The sequence below is a fragment of the Poecilia mexicana genome, unplaced genomic scaffold (genome assembly GCF_051168715.1).
Source record: "Poecilia mexicana isolate PSO_F unplaced genomic scaffold, ASM5116871v1 scaffold_17, whole genome shotgun sequence".
Taxonomy (NCBI): domain Eukaryota; kingdom Metazoa; phylum Chordata; class Actinopteri; order Cyprinodontiformes; family Poeciliidae; genus Poecilia; species Poecilia mexicana.
This window is the reverse complement of record NW_028263386.1, coordinates 10873145-10891138: the sequence shown is the minus strand read 5'-3', so window position 1 is coordinate 10891138 and position 17994 is coordinate 10873145. Positions and strand designations below refer to the sequence as shown.

The window sequence follows — 17994 nt, the reverse complement described above, 5'->3', positions numbered from 1 at the left end:
TTGTCTTCTTTTTTCCCTTTTTGCTTTTGTGTGTATGCATATGTTAATACCTTAAGAACAGATATGACAGATGCAGGGTAGCTGAGCCCCACCATATTGGAGGTGCGTCGGTACATCCTGTTTGGATGAGATAAAGACATCAAATACAGAGCCTTGCTGAGAGTAAATATCTTAAGAAGACACAGTGCCCCGAAACCACAGCTTGGGACGTTCCCCCACCACAACTAAACCTTCAACTAATCGCAACTCAGACCGAAAGTGTGATACAAGAAATAGTAATTTGCAAATGAATGAATACTGCTGCAGGTTTTTCCACATGAAAAAAACAGGTTTGTAGTACAAGGAGGTTGGGGTATTGTTTAGTGATCAAAAATGGCAAAAATAAGAAGTGTTGTTTTCCATTAAATTAGTAATGACATTCAGCTGTGTAGTCCAGTAAGTCAAACTTTTGTTCATTATTATAAGATATGATGTACTTCCATCAAACCAAAAGAGCTGACATATTTTTTTTATCTCAAAAAGTTAAATCCTATTAAAAATCTAAATAAATACAGACAACTTAGACTGTAACACATAGTTTCCCCTTGGTTACACTTGTTCTCCCTTTTCCCACTGTTACCTTATAGAAACAGTGGAGTGCCTTCTGAGAAAGTAAATGAAGAATGATTATAGCTTGCATGGTTTTGCATGTTACTGTGTGATGAAGCTCCATCTTGGAAAGAGAGCTGGCTCTCTTGTTGGGATTCGCCAGGTTTGTCAAGGCTTTAATAATGCATCATTGTCTAAGGCAAAGGTTCCCAAACTGTGGGGTGCGCCCCCTAAGGGGGTGCCGTGCCATTGCAGGGGGGCGAGGGAAGACGTCTGGATGAAAAAAAAAACATGAACGCTATATGCGCTGGGTTTTTACCTTAGAATGGCCAACTTTCTGTTATTCCTTTGTCAATTTGATACAGCAGTGGCTTCTGCACTTCCCATATCTGGTTATTTATGCTGGCCTTTTTTATTAGTTTGACTATTCACCTTCTTACTTTTTTTGCAGCTATTCTGCCTGCCTGACATTTGGATTCTGCTCCATTGTTATATATGAGGTGACATAAGTAAAAAAAAAAAAAATACTTTAGCAAATCTTTACAACATGCAGGTGTAATAAATGTCCTTTTTCTAAACAGCATTGCTCATATCTCAGAACGTATGACAAATTTTAAATGGAAGCATGTAAATTCATAATAAAATTAACATACAGAGCAGACTGACTGATTAGCATAAAGCCAATAAAGCTTTACTACTCAAAATCAAATAGTAAATTTCACCTACAGTTAGAAAGTGCATGAATTATGTCCTTACTCATGTTTTATGCACAGCCAAATTAAAGATGTTGATAGAATTTCTTTACCTCCCTCCAGGCAGCTTTTGTCTGGGCTTGCAAGTGATAGATTTGCAGCTCCAAGTGACTGCCCCATGTAAATTATTTATGATCTGCAATAGCATGGTTATTTGAGGTTGTGAAAATGCTTTATTACATCATACAAACTTTACCTCTCGACAAAAATTCCAGCCTGCACGGCGTGGACAATGCTCCGGAAACGGGGCTTTTCTTCATTCCGCCGGAGCATTAGCCCCATCTGCCTGGTGAAGGTGGAGGCCAGCCAGTCTCGCACCTCCGAAGGCACAGACTCTGACTGGATGTCACTGAGCTCATCTTCTGTGTCCACCAGTCGCCTGGATGAAGATATGGAAGGATAAGACAGAAAGGATTTTTAAAAGAAAGAAGGTCAGCTATATGAAGATGAAAGGTGAGAGATTCACTGGGGATAAAACATAAGTCCTACACCTGTCAATCAAATATATGACCTGTTATGTCATATATTTGATAAATCCAAAACATCACAGAAACCCCATAAGGCTTCATACAAATCCTATTAGGTGACATAATTCTCCATAGCATTACTAACGTGTCCAGGATCAAAAGAAAAGCCTGTTTACGTTCAGAAAAAGCATTTGCATCCCTCCGATAACGATGGTACTACATGAACCCTGCACTTGATAGTTCATCATCCTTTCTTCTGGACTGGAGTCTGCCCATCGCTGACCCTAATCTGTTTGAATCTAAATGATGAGAGGTTTATATAATTCCCAAAGCCTGGTCAAAGCTCATATTTTGAACTGTCACTCAACTATTGACATTTATAGGCCAAGTTTATTTTCTAACTTCAATTATATCTAAAAAAAGATTTATAGACATACAGCCAAATTTGCTTTGCTATCAGTCATTTAAATGTAAGGTCTTGTTAAAAGTACATACCAGCTGCCCATGTTAGCCATGCAGACATTCGGTGATGCAAGAATTGAAAAAAAAAAAAAAAATTAAAAAAAAAAGTTTAAAAAAAAACTTTAACAACATGTGATAGACAGACACACACATGCTCACAGCTCCAAAATAACTAAATACTACTGAATGCTATGTCTGGTAAACAACAAAGTCTTGGTTTCCACTTAGTTTGACTTATTTTATTTCAGTAATTATAAACGTAGAACATGAATGAGAAGAAAAAATTAAATACATAAATTATAGATAAAAATTATGAGAAAAAGAAATGAAGAAACTCTGACCACAGTAAAAAACTAAATATTTCAAGTCAATTTTTAATTGCACGGTTTAGTTTTGCAGGTTTTGGTGATGAGATGTGCATTTCTATTGTTATCAAAGAATTAACCATACCAAAACGCAGTCTCTTCTACAATATTAATGTTCTTCTTACCTTGTCTCCTCAATGTAAACCGATTCGAGCACCGATGCTGCGTACTCCAGGTTTTTCTTGAGGTCAGCAAGGGAAGCTTCTCCTCTCTCCAGTTGCTTCACCAGACATCGTAATCTAAAACAGAGATCCAGCAGTCACTGAATAAATGGGATTATGCTTCTGTTTTACTGACATGACAAATTAATTGTAACTGATATTGGATTAATCTTGTTTGGGGTCTCTGCACCAAGAAATTCTTTGTCTTGTCAAAATGCAGCTTTCTTCTCTGTTGTAAAAAGTAAAACCCAACAAAATCAACAAAAGATGTCACAATATGGCCACCTATACTGGTCACTTTGTTCCTGGTTAACTATCATCTACATGAATGCCACTAAAGATGACTATATTCACACTCAAGCATGGGTTTGAGTGATACAGCGAAAGTGAAGTGGACAATAACTTGCCACAAAAATTCAATCTAGCAAAGTTTTTCTCATTCGTTTTATTTTTTTATTATCTTGCCCTTCTGAGCATACTGTATTTAAGTCTGTGAATTTATGAATTTTATTATTTTAAAGTATTGTGCACCTGGTCACTATTAATCGTGTCAATAGTGATCAACTATTAACATTGTGTTTGACAAGAAAGCAAACTCCTCCTCCTTGTGTATATAAGTAGACTAATTAAACTGTATCTCATTCCCTTTCAAAAGGAATGGCTCTGCGATCTGTCCAGAATAACTCATTTTGTTTCTTTTGATGGCTGCTACTTTAATATGTTCAGGTGGTTTTACTCTGTATGAAATAAAGTTATTTAGCAATGTGGATAGTATATCCATTATGTCAAACAAAAATTTTCCTCAAAAGAAGCATTATGACTTTTTAAACACAATATCATCAAAATATCCAGCAGAGAGCGACTCATTCCTATACATGTCCAAACATTGAAGCACCATGAGCTCCTGCGCATTAGCTTCTGACACTGTGACAAGCTCCATTTGTAAAAATACCTGCAAAACTAGGTCAGTGTCACTGATTTTTACCCGCATCTGCTTTGCATCCAAATTAGCATATTTTAAGGACTGAACTAGTTATTTCAAAATCCATTTTCTGAAATATAGCTTTGATATTCTAGCTAAAAAAACATTCAGTGTTAATGTTCAGTTAAATTTCAGTTAAACTGCAAGATATTTTCTTATCTTGTGAAAATTTATTCAGTACAAGAGAGTTTGAAGCGTGTAACCATATTTCTACACCATAGTTACAATCAAAACCTTAAATGTGGTTTTTTTTCTGTATTGGAATGTTATGTTACCACATACGCGTTTTATATATATATATATATATATATATATATATATATATATATATATATATATATATATATAGTGCAAGGAGGCCTCTGAGACAGTCCAGCACATAACAGCAGGGTGCAAGATGCTGGCAGGGAAAGCGTACATGGAACGACATAACCAAGTGGCGGGCATAGTGTACAGAAACATCTGTGCCGAATATGGACTGGAAGCCCCGAGGTCAAAGTGGGGAACACCCCCAAAGGTGGTGGAGAATTACCGAGCTAAGATCCTGTGGGACTTCCACATCCAGACAGACAAGATGGTAATGGCGAACCAACCGGACATTGTGGTGGTGGATAAAGAACAGAGGAAAGCCGTTGTGGTGGATGTAGCAATACCAAGTGACCACAACATCAGGAAAAAGGAGCACGAGAAACTGGAGAAATACCAGGGCCTCAGAGAGGAACTGGAGAAGGCCTGGAAGGTGAAGACCACAGTGGTGCCTGTGGTCATCGGGGCCCTCGGGGCAGTCACCCCCAAACTGGAGCAGTGGCTCAAACAGATCCCAGGAACAACATCAGACATCTCAGTCCAGAAATGTGCAGTTCTAGGCACAGCCAAGATACTGCGCAGAACCCTCAAGCTCCCAGGCCTCTGGTAGAGGACCCGAGCTCAGAGGATGAAAGAGAGACCACCCACGGAGGGTGAGAAGGGGATATATATATATAAATAAAAGTGTTGCTTCGGTATTTATCTCTTTCAGCTGTGCCCATCTGTTATTATCTGTGTCATTTAATTAACAGTTTTTTTTTAGCTCTAGTCACAATTTAATATTTATGCTACACAGCATTACGTTAAAAGCAGTGTTTGATATTTATTAGTGAAAAATGCTATATAAATAAAAAATGTATAAAAGCAAAATCATATAGAAATCACTGACAATATCAAATATAAGCTTGTCTGTACAATAGTATATGTCTGGCATAATAAACTTTATTCTTATATTCAATGCCAACAATAGAATTAAAAGTGGTTGCTTCAATTAGCACACTGTCACCTCTTGCTGTACCCCACCTGTTGCTCTGTAGGTAGTGAATGAATGCCCAGAGAGGTTACAGTTGATGATGAATTATTAAAATGAGCTGCGGGTGATTTCCGATGCATTCATTGATCACTTACATTCCCCCAAAACACCTGCCTGCTCTCACTACCAACCAAGAAATAACAACAACTTGAGCAGTAGGAGGTCTTAAAACCTTATCCGAGTATAAATAGCATCTCTGCTCATCTAGGATATTCTGCATAAAGAAAACATAACATATATTTAACAGCACAAGAACTGTTTACCATTTAAATGTTGAAACAAATGACTGATGACGTTGATGGGCGTGTTACATTATCCTTCAAATTGCAGAAAGAGCAAATATATATCTAAATGTGTTAATTTGCTCATAAACAGCAGCTCTATGCATGGATTGCTTTAACTTGTCATAGGCAAGTGTAACACTGCAATTGTTGTGCTTATTAGTTGGATGCCACTAATGATGGCTATTAAGAACAGCTGTGTTCTAGTAATGTTCACTCCTTGTGTAGAAAAACAGAGAAAATGCAACATTACATCTTCTTGAACAAATCGCATAAAGCCGCAAAATGAATAATTTGCCGTGTGACTTGTCAATTTGTTTTGACTTTCTATCTTGAAGGAGCGGTTGTTTGAAAGGTAATATTGAAAAAAAAATAAATAAATTGTCTCTCTCACAACAGCCTGGAAAGATTGTCCAACCAATTATTTGTTCAAGGGAATTATTATTCAGTAGACGTTAGGCATCCAGGGAAGCTTTCTAGTGAGTGATTGCTTTTTTGTGAGAGAACAAAACAGAAAAAGAAATGTTTTGTACTGTAGATTGAAGGCCAAACAGAAATGTTTGACAGACCAATTAAAAAAAAAAACTTGGTGAAGCAAGTACTCTGTTAAAACATGATTAAAATAACAGAGGCAGCAGTGAGAAGCTTAGCTCCAGGATTGTCAATAAATGACAATGCCAACAAAACAAAATCGGCCCATTTCACCTGCTGCTGTTGCCAATGGAGGCAATGTACTGTGCTAAAACTACGGGTCAGGGCCAAAGTAACTCCTGGGCACAAAGCCATTTGAAATATTCAGTGCCTGAAAAAAAAAAAAATTGATTGCCTAGCAGGAATTCAGCTTTTCTTTGGCTAAACGCTTGAACTGAATTAGATTTTTTTCAACTAAACCCACCAGACAGCTCAGGGTTCGATTCCCACGTTTTCACATTATCTCAAGCTTTTACATAAAATTTTAGGTATGAAGATCAATCCTTCAGGGTTAGATGTAACCTTACATAAAGAGCAATTTTATTCATTTTGGATATCAGTAAGTCTGCCCAGGAAAGCTCAGTGAATTAGTACATCATTAAAAACGCAATTCATTTCAGAAATGAAATTCAAAGAAGGGAAACTCGGTATCTTGTGGATTTGTGGCTATTTTGGTAATTTGATTTTCCTTTTAGAAAATACTATTCAAAAATAAAACAAGTAGCTATTTATTTATTTATTTAAAGAAACTGAGACTCAATGTTGAATTGTGTTGTTACACTACGAGATGAATTTGATGAGATTTCCATTGGTCCCCTATTCTATATTGATGTTTGTATGTAAATTATGAATATTCTTCAATAGTTTCCAAATCCTATGACAAAGAGTCAAAATCAATGCTTATTTGTTACTGTGCTCATTTTGTATTAAAAAGGCTTTTTGTTATTTTAAATTTCTGAGAAACTGAATTTTGACTTTTTATCAGCTATAAACCACAAAAATTAAAAATAAGAGAAGTAATTCCAACCACTTCCAACTTGTTGATATTCTATTTGACAATTTAGTTGTGTTTGAGTATTTGTGCATGTCAACCATGAGCTAAGGACAGTTGTTGTCACTTCATGTCAAACCGCCCTTACTATGCAGGAGTGATACTTAATCGCCAAACAGTGGAGACAGAATTATCAGAGCAAATCGTAGAGAAGACAAAATGAACATACAATTTATGTATGAGCTTTTTGATTGAAATACTGCTCTTACTACTGCCCTGAGAATATTGCTCATACATATAGATGAGAAATGGTTGACAGAAGTGGATTTAGTTTTTCATGTATGGGACTTTCAACACACATGTCAAAAGGGACATGTGTGTCCCTTCACTCCCTCTGCAATGGTTTTGGTGTGTAATTGATGGCTCAAATAGGAAAACAGTCAGTAGTAGGGATGAAGATTTGACCTTTTAATGAATAAACAGATTAACTCACAATAACTCGGAGACAAACAGCAAATAAAATCCAACGAATAATTCAGAGATTGAAGTGAATAAACAAAAAGCAAATACCATTAACAGCAGGAAGGACTGATGATGACTGAAAAGAACCAGAGAACTTTGGAAGGAGTGAGTGAAACAGGTGAGTCTTCCTGCTGAATTTGGGACAGATATGAGTGGACATAACTTAAGGACATAGAGGCCAGACGGCAAACTGACAGAGTCTATGCAAGTATCTAAACAGCACCATCACAGAAAAACACAGATGAGTAAATAGCCAAAATCTAACTATGATTGAACACCAAAGTAAACAGACGGACAAGAATTCACTGACAAATAAAATGGCAAAAAATTCAACAACTTTCAACTCATGCTAAATGTTTTCAAACTATAGTTTTCAACTCTGCAGACTCACTCTAATACTAATTAAACAGCCCGTATCACCTTTTTAGATGCTCACCTGTAATGCAAAATTAACTTTTTGCACATTTTTATAATTCCATGTGTGTCTCAACTGCTTTTAATAACCATCCAAGTGCTTTAAAACCTCACCCATCTGTTTTCTGGCTGGGTGATTGACAATCACAATTTGCTAGCGCTGCCTTGTTACTTAGCAAGCCCAGCCAAACCCATCCCTTCACCTGGCAACCCAAGCAAAGCTTAAGCTAGCTTTGGTCAGCTGGTTTAAAGTAGTAGTAGGTACTTTTATAAAAAAGAAATATGCAAAGTCATGTCTCAAATTTTCTTGTCAAATATGCTCACTTTGAGCTTTTGCTCAGGTTGTGCAGAGCAAATAAAGAACATTAGCCTCCAGCTGTCAGCCTAAAGATAGGATTTGTGTTCCTTTGAAAAGATAAAGAGAGAAGAGATTAAAGTTGGAATTCAAATCAAGAGTATTTTTGCTCACTACTCACTGCTTTCAGTCATTTGCCCTAAGCTAACCTTGTCACACAAAAGTATGGAAAAGAGAAAAATGACTGCAGTTCGCTGCTGCTTGGGTCTGGAGGACTTCGACAACGCTCAAACTTTTGTCAACCGCCATGACATCCGGATGAGAGCATGAAATGAAATGAAGGCAAAATAAAGGGTGGAAGGCAGCACCAGTTTTTTCCCCCCCTTCATTTAAGAATTACTTTATACCTTATTTTTTAGAAAGTGGTTGCTGTGCCATTCTGACTTGCATAAAAAAATGAGCTAATTTCTGCTTTGAGAAACTGTAGCAACAGGCACGGCCTGCTTTCTATTCAGAACAAAAGACAGGAGAATAAATGAGACTGGATTGAGCAATGGGGGAATGAGAGCAGAGCCAGGATGCAAAAATTGGTAGCCGCCTGTGTTCCAATGACATTCTAGCCTCCATGGTGAGTAATCAATGGCCTTGGGTCAATGTAATCACCCAGGGAGATTTGGGTGCTTTCAGGAAACACACACACAGGTTTTGGGCTGATAAGCAGAATAAAGCCTGTTAAAACATGATGACTCAAGTTAAGCTAAGACAGACTCCACGTATTCAGGAGCATCTTTTGTCATTTGTGACCGCAGGAGAGAAAAGGGTTACCAGTAAAAAAACAACAAAAAAGAGGTAAAGGAGAAATTACAGACATTGTGAATAACAGAACTGGTGTCAAGCAAATAACAAAAACTAGTGTAGTACTTAGACTGCAGCATTTTCTCAGAATTCAATAGAAGTCAGTTTTCCATTTGTTCCGTTTATTGATGTTCATTGATGTTCTTTGACAACATGCAAGCCTGGTAATGAAGTAATTATCTGTTATTGATAAAGAGATTACTATGATTAATTATATTATTTGTATATTTTGATTTTAAGTAAATTAGATAGAAAAATTTTATTTTCTTCAAGAAGATAATTAAATTGTCCATTACTTTCACAATGTAAAACTTAAACTTTTAGGATTGCACTTTCTCCAAAGCTGCTTTGTGTTATTTTGAGTTTTTTTTAGAGTGAGAGTAAGGCTAGGAATTATCTACTAACTTTTATTGTTGTGTGATAATTTGTCAGATAAACCTTAATTCATTTATTTGTTTCATTAAGGGAGAAATATTAAGTCTAAGCACAGGGTTAGGTGAAGCCCTGCAAAAACAAATTCAGAAAGGGCTTGTTTCCACTTCTGTTCCTAGACTTATTTAAAATCAGAAATTGAGAACTCTGACGAGTAGAGGTGTGCCGATCGATCGGTCACCGATCATAATCGGGCCGATTTTCGTGAAAAAGTGCATGATCGGTGATCGGCGATCATTGGCTCTTGTTGCCGATACCGATCATCTCATTTCGCAGCCTGCCTGTGCAGCTGGTCTCCTCTTTCCTTCACTCTGCGCAAACGCGCAGCAACAAATCCTAAGCGATGTATAACTATAACGCACTGAGTGAATGGGGAAGTTTGCATGTTGCGGCGGAAAATTGAAGCAGTCAAAATGCATCAACACAACGAAGCTAATACGACATAAAAACAATGCCATACTTGACGGAGTTTGGCTACATCTAGGCTCACTGCAGTAAAAAAGACATACGGAGCGATCAGATAGCAGGTAAAGCAGCGCACAGCTACAAACACTCACCCGGATTAGCATGACGGTCAGAAAGCTAAACAAATAACCCGCAAAATTATTTAAGTCTTCGAGCTGCGATGTAAGACGCTGGTTCTGCTCTCGCTGTTGAACCGCTGCTACAGGTAGTAATATTTCACAGACGGAGCGCCGCTTCTGCTCCACCTGGTAGTGACTCTCACACCGAACCTCTGATTAAAGCTGCAGCATCTAACTTAAAAAATACATTTTACATACGTATTAAAACTTTCGCTGTCCTAACATGAGACAGATAATCTCTGAAAAAATAATCGATCTCCTCCCTGATCTGCATAATTACTCCGCTCAGTCAGAAACAGCCAATCAGAGCTAGCAGTAATCAGCTAGCCGCCATGCTATCAGGAAGTTTTCATTCAGTAACTCTGGATTGTTTATTGTAATGGAACTAGTTTTTGCCTTTGAATGTTAGGTATTATACTTGAATTTTTTTTTGGCAATGTTGAGAGGTTTTATTTTGGCTCTTTGTGTTATTTAGAGCCTTCATATGTTATCAGTCTGTTAAAGATAGTATATCAATAGCAGTACAATTTGCACAATGCCTGTTTTGTTTAGTTTTCTTCTTGAAAAAAGTTATTAAAAACAAGTTTTTGTCTAAATTAAGGTGAATTCATGGTTCCTTTTTCCACATAATGTAACCGGTAGTGTTTATGATTAAAAAAAATAAATAAATAAATAATTATGTGATCGGTATCGGTGATCGGTATATCGGCCCTCATGGGTGATCGGTATCGGTATCGGCAGGAAAAAACCTGATCGGCACATCCCTACTGACGAGAACAAAGTAAAAACAGAGCCAGGTAATAACAGAATAGAATGAAGAGGTAAGGTTCTCTTTTTGGCTATTGAGTGTTTTTTTTTTTTATTACTTCTTTCCACTGGTGTTGACTAGAATGATGGCAGTGACATGGGCAAGCACTAGCATGATGGGACTAACGGCTAGGATGCTCATAACTCTTTTTGCATGGCAGCAATTCTTGGTTTTCATGCAGAGACCGGTAGAACTGTGAGTCCCTGCTGAATACATTTCAGGAGCTTTACAATCATATTTCAACTGTAGATTCTGAGCAAAAGTCTTTGAGTAGGCCACATATAAAGCAACTAATGGAAATCTTCAGAAATGAAACCTGGCCACTTCAAATAAGGTTCTGACAGCTGCTGCAGCTATTAACTATACAAGTCAACACTGAGTAACAAGCTTGGTTACATTCACAAAAGTAGGGAGAGAAGCTATTAAAAAAATCAATAGAAATACCCATTTAGTTTATATGACATACAATATCTAAAAATAATTAATTCTAAAATTTTAATGGAGTTTCGTCTGTAAAAAAAAAAGTCAAATCACTTGATATGTTCTTTTTATTATTTTTATGAGATTATTTTTATATTGAGACAGTGCATATGGTTAATAAAATTAAAAACACTGTATTGGAAAGAACAGTAATTCTTTTTAAAATATAGAAACAAAATCTCCTTTGTTGTAGATTTTCAGATAAGTTCACTTTGCTTGTCTGTATCTATGAAAAAGGTTGGTAAAGAAGAATGTCAGAAAAATGATTACTTATTATTCAGTGAGAAATATTTATTTTATGGTTTAAAAACAGGTGGGTAGAGCAGCTAAAAATTCTAGTCAAGTAAGAATAGCAATTCTTCAACATATTTTTACTCAAGGAAAGCTACAAGAACCCATAAAAAGAAATACTGAATTAAGAGTAAAAAACCATTTGGCCATAATCCTTCTCATGTACTAAGTAACTGGAAACAACAGCTGATTAAAGTTGTGTGCATATGTAATAAAATCAAATTGGTATTTTAAAGCTTAAAATAAAAAAAAACGAATGAACATAAATACATATTGTTTTTACAACATAGGACTTTTAAAAAATCTCCTTTGTGGCATTTTTTGAACTACTGATTGTGGTGACTGGGTTATTCTTGTGCTTTTACAGATCATTTTTATGTTTTGCTATTATTGATGTTTATTTCTTGTATTGTGTGTTTTGATGTATTTTTTAAAACTCGTCTGTACAACTGTTTGGGCGCAGTATACAGTACATCCAATGACAAGACATTATATATTGAAATCCATATCACACAGCAGGATGAGCAGAAAGAAAAAACATTAGAACAGTGAGGCTTTTGTACAAACAAGAAGTCTGAATTCAACATAAGCTGCAAGCATGTCAGTTTCAGGTGTATTTAGAGAAGTAATGTAAAGGTGTATACAGTAGCCAGAAATTATGTTCTGATAAAACTAGCTTTACTTTGAAATATTATTACTCAAGTAAAGGCAAAAAAGCCCAGCTTCATAAAGCTTACTCAAGTAGGCTAATTGTAAAGGAGTAAATGTAAGTAGGAACTACCCACGTCTGGTTATAAATACTTTAGTGATTGACAGAGTAACCAGCGAGCGGTTTTAATCTTTTAAAATTCCTTCTCCTTTTGTGTGCTGATAGAAAACATTGGCTAAATGGGTAAACACCATTTGCTTTATCCACAGTGATTGTCGGCGGTTATTTTGTCAAGAGTGAGAACGGTCACAGCAGGTATGTTCAGCATGCTTTAATTCCACTAAAACCTTTCAATAAACTTACAAGTGTTGTTACAGTGCACGACAGCACTCCCCAAGCAATTTCGGTAACTCCTTCAAAAAAATTTTCTAATATCATTCTAAACAAAGCCTTTCCTGTGGGAGTTTGCAAATGACAGATGTGACAAGAATGGCGTGGGACAGAAGAAACCTTAAAAAAGATCAGTAGCTGGCTGAATGCAGCCCACTCATGTCAAAGTCTGCCAATCAAATCTGCAAGATGAAGTAAAATATTCTCTTTTATACCATAAGCAATGAAAATAAAGTGAGTGCATTTGTGAGTGTGAAAGAATGAGACAGTTCCTTGGGTAAAATATATATTCCAAACTGAGTATCACAGGATGGGTATTTTTGAAATGACACACAAAAATACTATGGTTATATGCCATGTCTATGAAACAGTACTGTAGGTGCAAAGATATATTATACATGTTTTCTAAATACCTTAATATATTCACTAGTTATTGATGCAGTTACTTTTTCTTTTAAAATCATACATTTTAGACATAACAAAGACACAACAACGAGAAAGAAAGATAGCTTCAAACTCCTCCAGGACCATTTTGTCTTTTTTTGTTGGTAAAATATTTTTGCCAACTCTGATCTGCAGTTCATAGGAAGGAAATTACAGCAAACAAGGCAAAACAAAAATAAAATGAAACCAGATGACAGAACAGGAGATTTTAAAAGGAATGTTTGAGGATATAAGCAGAACCAAGAGACCTGGCAGAGCAAAAATACTAAATTATTAATTCAACACAGAATGTTGAACATTCTGGGATCTCTGTGACAAAGTAAATGAAATTGTGCTAAATATCTATACTCCTGTGGAGATAGAGCTTTAAGAAAACGGGTTTCAGTAAATTCAGACAGGCACACAATGAATTAGCATGAGGCAAAGTGATGAAGCATTAAGCAGGAACACACAGAGGGTCCTTGATTTACCAACAGCCTAGTCATCATAATAAAAGGCTGGGTTTTCATATGCCACATAAAGTTTCATTGTCATTCTTATCTCTTTATGCATTCCCAGTGCAGCCTATGAATCTTAATTCATGCACGAGCTGAGACATGCAGATATGATTTAGTTTGCTCTCGTAATAACAGAGTAGAGTCCAGACTGGCGAATATCTTGTTTGAAACAGAAAAAAAATAAAATAAAATAAAAAAAAATGGAAAAACTCTACTAAACTCTGAAGGAGAGTAAGTTCCCAAACTGCTTTAAGCATGCAGTTAAAATCTCCAATGTTAAAATTGTGGCCAGTCGTTTTCCTGGTGGCAACATATCTGCGTTGCAGGTATTAGCCTGGTATAACTGTGATTATTAATCCATGACATTCACACACCAGTCTCAATCGGGTGAATTTAAATGAGCAGCCACAACCAAAATGGACCATGAGGGCTTCAAGTACTTTGAAAAACACTCATAACAGCATTGTTTCTATGAACATTGTGTCCCATCACTGTTATGTCTGCCACCAAATGAATCTCACCAAGCAGCTGAAATGAAAAACATATTTTTCTCCAAGACAATGAACATAATCCCATGATCAGGCCCACTGCACATAGAGATTGGAATATGATGGGCTTCTGAAAATTAGAAAAACAACTGCGGAGAAGCACTCACACCTCCAAATTGTATTTAGGGTGAGTGATTAAAGAAAATTGTAATTGTGTCTGACTATACCTCCAATCCAAAATACGTCACATTTTTGTAGAGAAGTACTATTGTTGCATTAAACAAGGATGATAAGGAGGAGAGGGAAAAGGAGGAAGCACATGCTAAGCACATCAGGGTAAAGGATACAATTATACTTTAAATGCAGTTCAACTGAAGCGGAATAATTTTGGATTGTCAGGAATATCCTGGACTTTGGGTGACAAAATTAGAGACCTTTTCAGTAATGCTGACATGGTGAAATATTTAGAGGCAGCACCTGAATATAATTTTGACAATTGCTTTTAACAGCAAAAATACAAAAGACAAACTGTGGACCAAACAAAATGGAAAGGTTCAATAATTCTGCCCAGCATTTTATACTTCATTCATGAGTAAAATCGTATCAAAGTTGCTAATACAAAAGCTGTTAATATTGAATTTGCAAAGTGCACTAAAGTTTTGTGCTACAGTAGCTGTACATGTGGAAGCATTTAACTGTCAAATGTTCAGAGCATGCAAGCTTGTGTTTGTTTTCAAGAGGCACAAAAGAAGAGCTGTTCTAAATCCAAACTACATTTCATTTAATCCCTGTGTGCAATTTGAAAATTCTGCGAAATAACTTGTTCTTGAGGGAAATAAAAACAAACAGCTTAACAAAGTGCTTTCATTCTGCTTGCATGCAGCTTTACATGATTGACAGTAAGTACTATGTCAGAAACAGAATTTGCAAACCTCTATTTACACGTGCATCAGTTTAACGTCATGTTTGTTTTGATCGGTAAGATCTACAGTAATTTTGAGGATGCGCACTGACAAAATTTTACTAGTGGAGTTCGTTATATAAATTTGTCAAATGGCCACTTGTAGAATAAAATTAAATAATTATCAGTAATAATTATTACTACTGATCTTCACATTGATTTCCATGGAAACTAAAGGGCACAATTAGTTTCCATGAATGCAACTTCCATAAATGATAACCCCAACGTGGAATTTTGAAAAAAAAGCGACATGGCTAATTTAAATGTCAGTCCATGATTTGCACCATTAATTAGCAAATTGCTTTTAGTAAATGGTAGCCTGGGAGACGAGGTTAAACAAAAGCAAACAAACTTGGGCTAAATGTGTGAGCTTGCAGCAACGTAAACATCACAGCGGGTTTACATAATTAGGAATTTAATGGGCTCAGTTATGACTTTACATCAGTGGCTTATCACCTTGAACATCATGGGTGGGAGTATAAAAACAAGTCCTTTTTTAACTACATAGAAAGACAAATGCCTGACAATCTTACACAGATTTTCAAAACGTGATTTTTAGCTGAAAGGAACAGTGCTCACGTTTTCGTGCATGTTGATATAATGAGAAGAGTGTGGCAACACCGCGACCCCGATGACTTTACCTTGAATTCACTCTTCTGTAACCATCACTGGCATGTCACATCGTTTCAAGAAACGGATACTATCTTCCAAAATTTGTCCTCTTATTGAGTGTTTTGTTTATTGTCAGTTAGTAAAATATTGGCTAGTATCTTGAGACGAATGGGAACTGAAATATTAATATCAATAATACCCAGTACACACTATGTGTATAGTAGCCATAGTAAAACCTTAACAGCAACTCCTGCTGGATCTTGTGGAATATGCCAGACTGCATGATTTCCTGCTGCAGCAGAATTATGTCTGAAAAATCCAACAAAGAATTCAGTCCAATAGTGTAAGGGAAACAAGCTACAAGTTCACTAGTCAGACTCAAAGTAGGGAAATGGAGGATGAGCAAATGGAGACAGCTGTTGAAGAGCTCATGGTTGGCCAAAAATGAACAATAAGACATCTGTTGCAGTAGCAGCAACACTGCATGATTTTCCCGGAAGATTTTATCACATTACAAGAAGATCCTTTCAGTGCTTCATGTTGAGTGGGAGTGGCCGTCAATGACATCTGTACCAGTGTTTCATGTGTCACCCTGGAACAACCTACAAGCGTTGTCTTTTTGACATTTTTTTTCTCAGTAGCCTGGTCATTGGATTGGCAGCTAAGGTTTTTGAACTCAATTTCACATGTACAGTACAATAGGCAGGAAGAAACAAGCTCCCTTAAACACCTCAATATGTGTTATTGGATTGAACAATTAAACAATTTAAAATGCTGTGCAAGTGGAAAGGGACTTTTTTTTATTTGTTATGTGAATGCTGTGAAAATTTTGGAAAAACTTCTAAGTCTTGTAAATAGATTGGGGTGTTGGCCAGTGTATTTTATCTGTTTATTCAGTGTTTCCTTGTTCAAAACAAGTTCATTAAATGCCAGTAATTCAATTACAATAATCTAATAAAATAAAACAAGATTTTCAAAGCTCATTGAAATACCATGTGAGATGAGTCATGCTGTCAGGAGATTAAAAAGACTTTGTTTCTCTGTCTGCCACAAATACACACAATCGCACTCCTGCATTAAGCATACAGACAACATGTAATGGAAAACTCACGACAATCAACAATTCATTTCATAGATGTCTTATGACTTAATATGACTTCATTTTTGGATGGTAATACAGTGTGAATGTATAACTAATTATACCATGTTTAGCTACTTCTATTATATTGAACAGAAAATTGTATTTAAAAAAAACAGATACTGAGCAACTACCAGAGACATTGTGAGACATTGAAAATCAAAAATATTCCTTATTGATTTGCCTAAAAACTACTGAGTGATTAAAATAAAGTGGCACCTGACAGGTCAAAAATAGGACATACTCACGTTTGACTACAATCTACATGATCTGCAACAATTTAAGCATCCTAAAAGCCTAAGAGTATAATAGGATTAGATTAAGACACTGTAACAGTTTTGTTTCACAAAGGTTTCAAATGTTATTTTTAGCCCAGCACTGATTAGCCACCACTGCAAACCCTGACCTATAGGGTTTGCAAACCCTGACCTATAGGGTTTGCAAACCCTGACCTATAGGGTTTGCAGTGAGGTTTTTCTGTGGACCTTACTGTAAAAGTACAGGTATTAGTCATAATGGCATTCTCTTCTGTTGTTACCACCTGTTGGATGGGTTGCTGACCTGGCTTAGTACAGTTGGAAAACCATACTAAGTATACTGGAGTTGCAGATGGCATACTTATAAAAAAAAAATCCATCAGCTTCTTTGGAATTCAATTGCTCTTCAACATCCTCAGGTACCACAGATGTTTCTGTGCTTTCCCAACAGCTGAGGAGATGTTATTGCTCCAAGTCAGGTATTCCAAAAATGTTACTCCCAGGTATTTAAAGTTAGTAACTCCATCCAGAGTTTGGAGTGGTTTTGTCTGTTTCTTGGTACCCCCAGAGGGTTCCAGCATGGAAAATGTTGCACAAATGGTGCGACTGACTTTCAGTGTCCTTTAACGGATGACAGGAATGTTTGTCAGCATCACATAGGGGTTGGGAAGGTTTTTGCTAGCATAACAGTTTTAAATGGGAATAGTGGACATGGCTTGTGGAACTCTAACTTGTGCACACATCCAGTCAAAGTATAACATCTTTAATTCAGCTTATGTCCTTAAAGACTGAGAGTAATTTAAATATATAACCTATACTTTAGAAATTGGCTTAAAAGTGTAGCATTGTACTCTAGAACTGACAGTTGTGTTATTGTTGGATGGATATTTATATCACTGTCAGCCTTGTAAAGATAACTTAGATTTATTTTAAAACAAAGAGAAGGAAAAGGGAGAAAATAAATAGAAAAAGGTAATGACAACACCACTATCCTTCCTATTCTCCTCGTCACACTCAC

At 36.4% G+C, this 17994-nt stretch overlaps 1 protein-coding gene across 2 annotated transcripts in view; it reads right to left on the bottom strand.

Moving 5' to 3' along the window:
- Positions 1-17994, bottom strand: part of pde1cb (phosphodiesterase 1C, calmodulin-dependent b) — a 69130-nt gene that overhangs the window by 22598 nt on the left and 28538 nt on the right. For both annotated transcript variants that reach the window (XM_088014480.1, XM_088014481.1), the window contains 3 exons: positions 2760-2873; positions 1537-1719; positions 51-117 (listed from right to left, as the gene is read on the bottom strand). In XM_088014480.1, coding sequence (XP_087870606.1) covers positions 51-117; positions 1537-1719; positions 2760-2873 — 364 coding nt within the window. The remainder of the gene's footprint in view (positions 1-50; positions 118-1536; positions 1720-2759; positions 2874-17994) is intronic.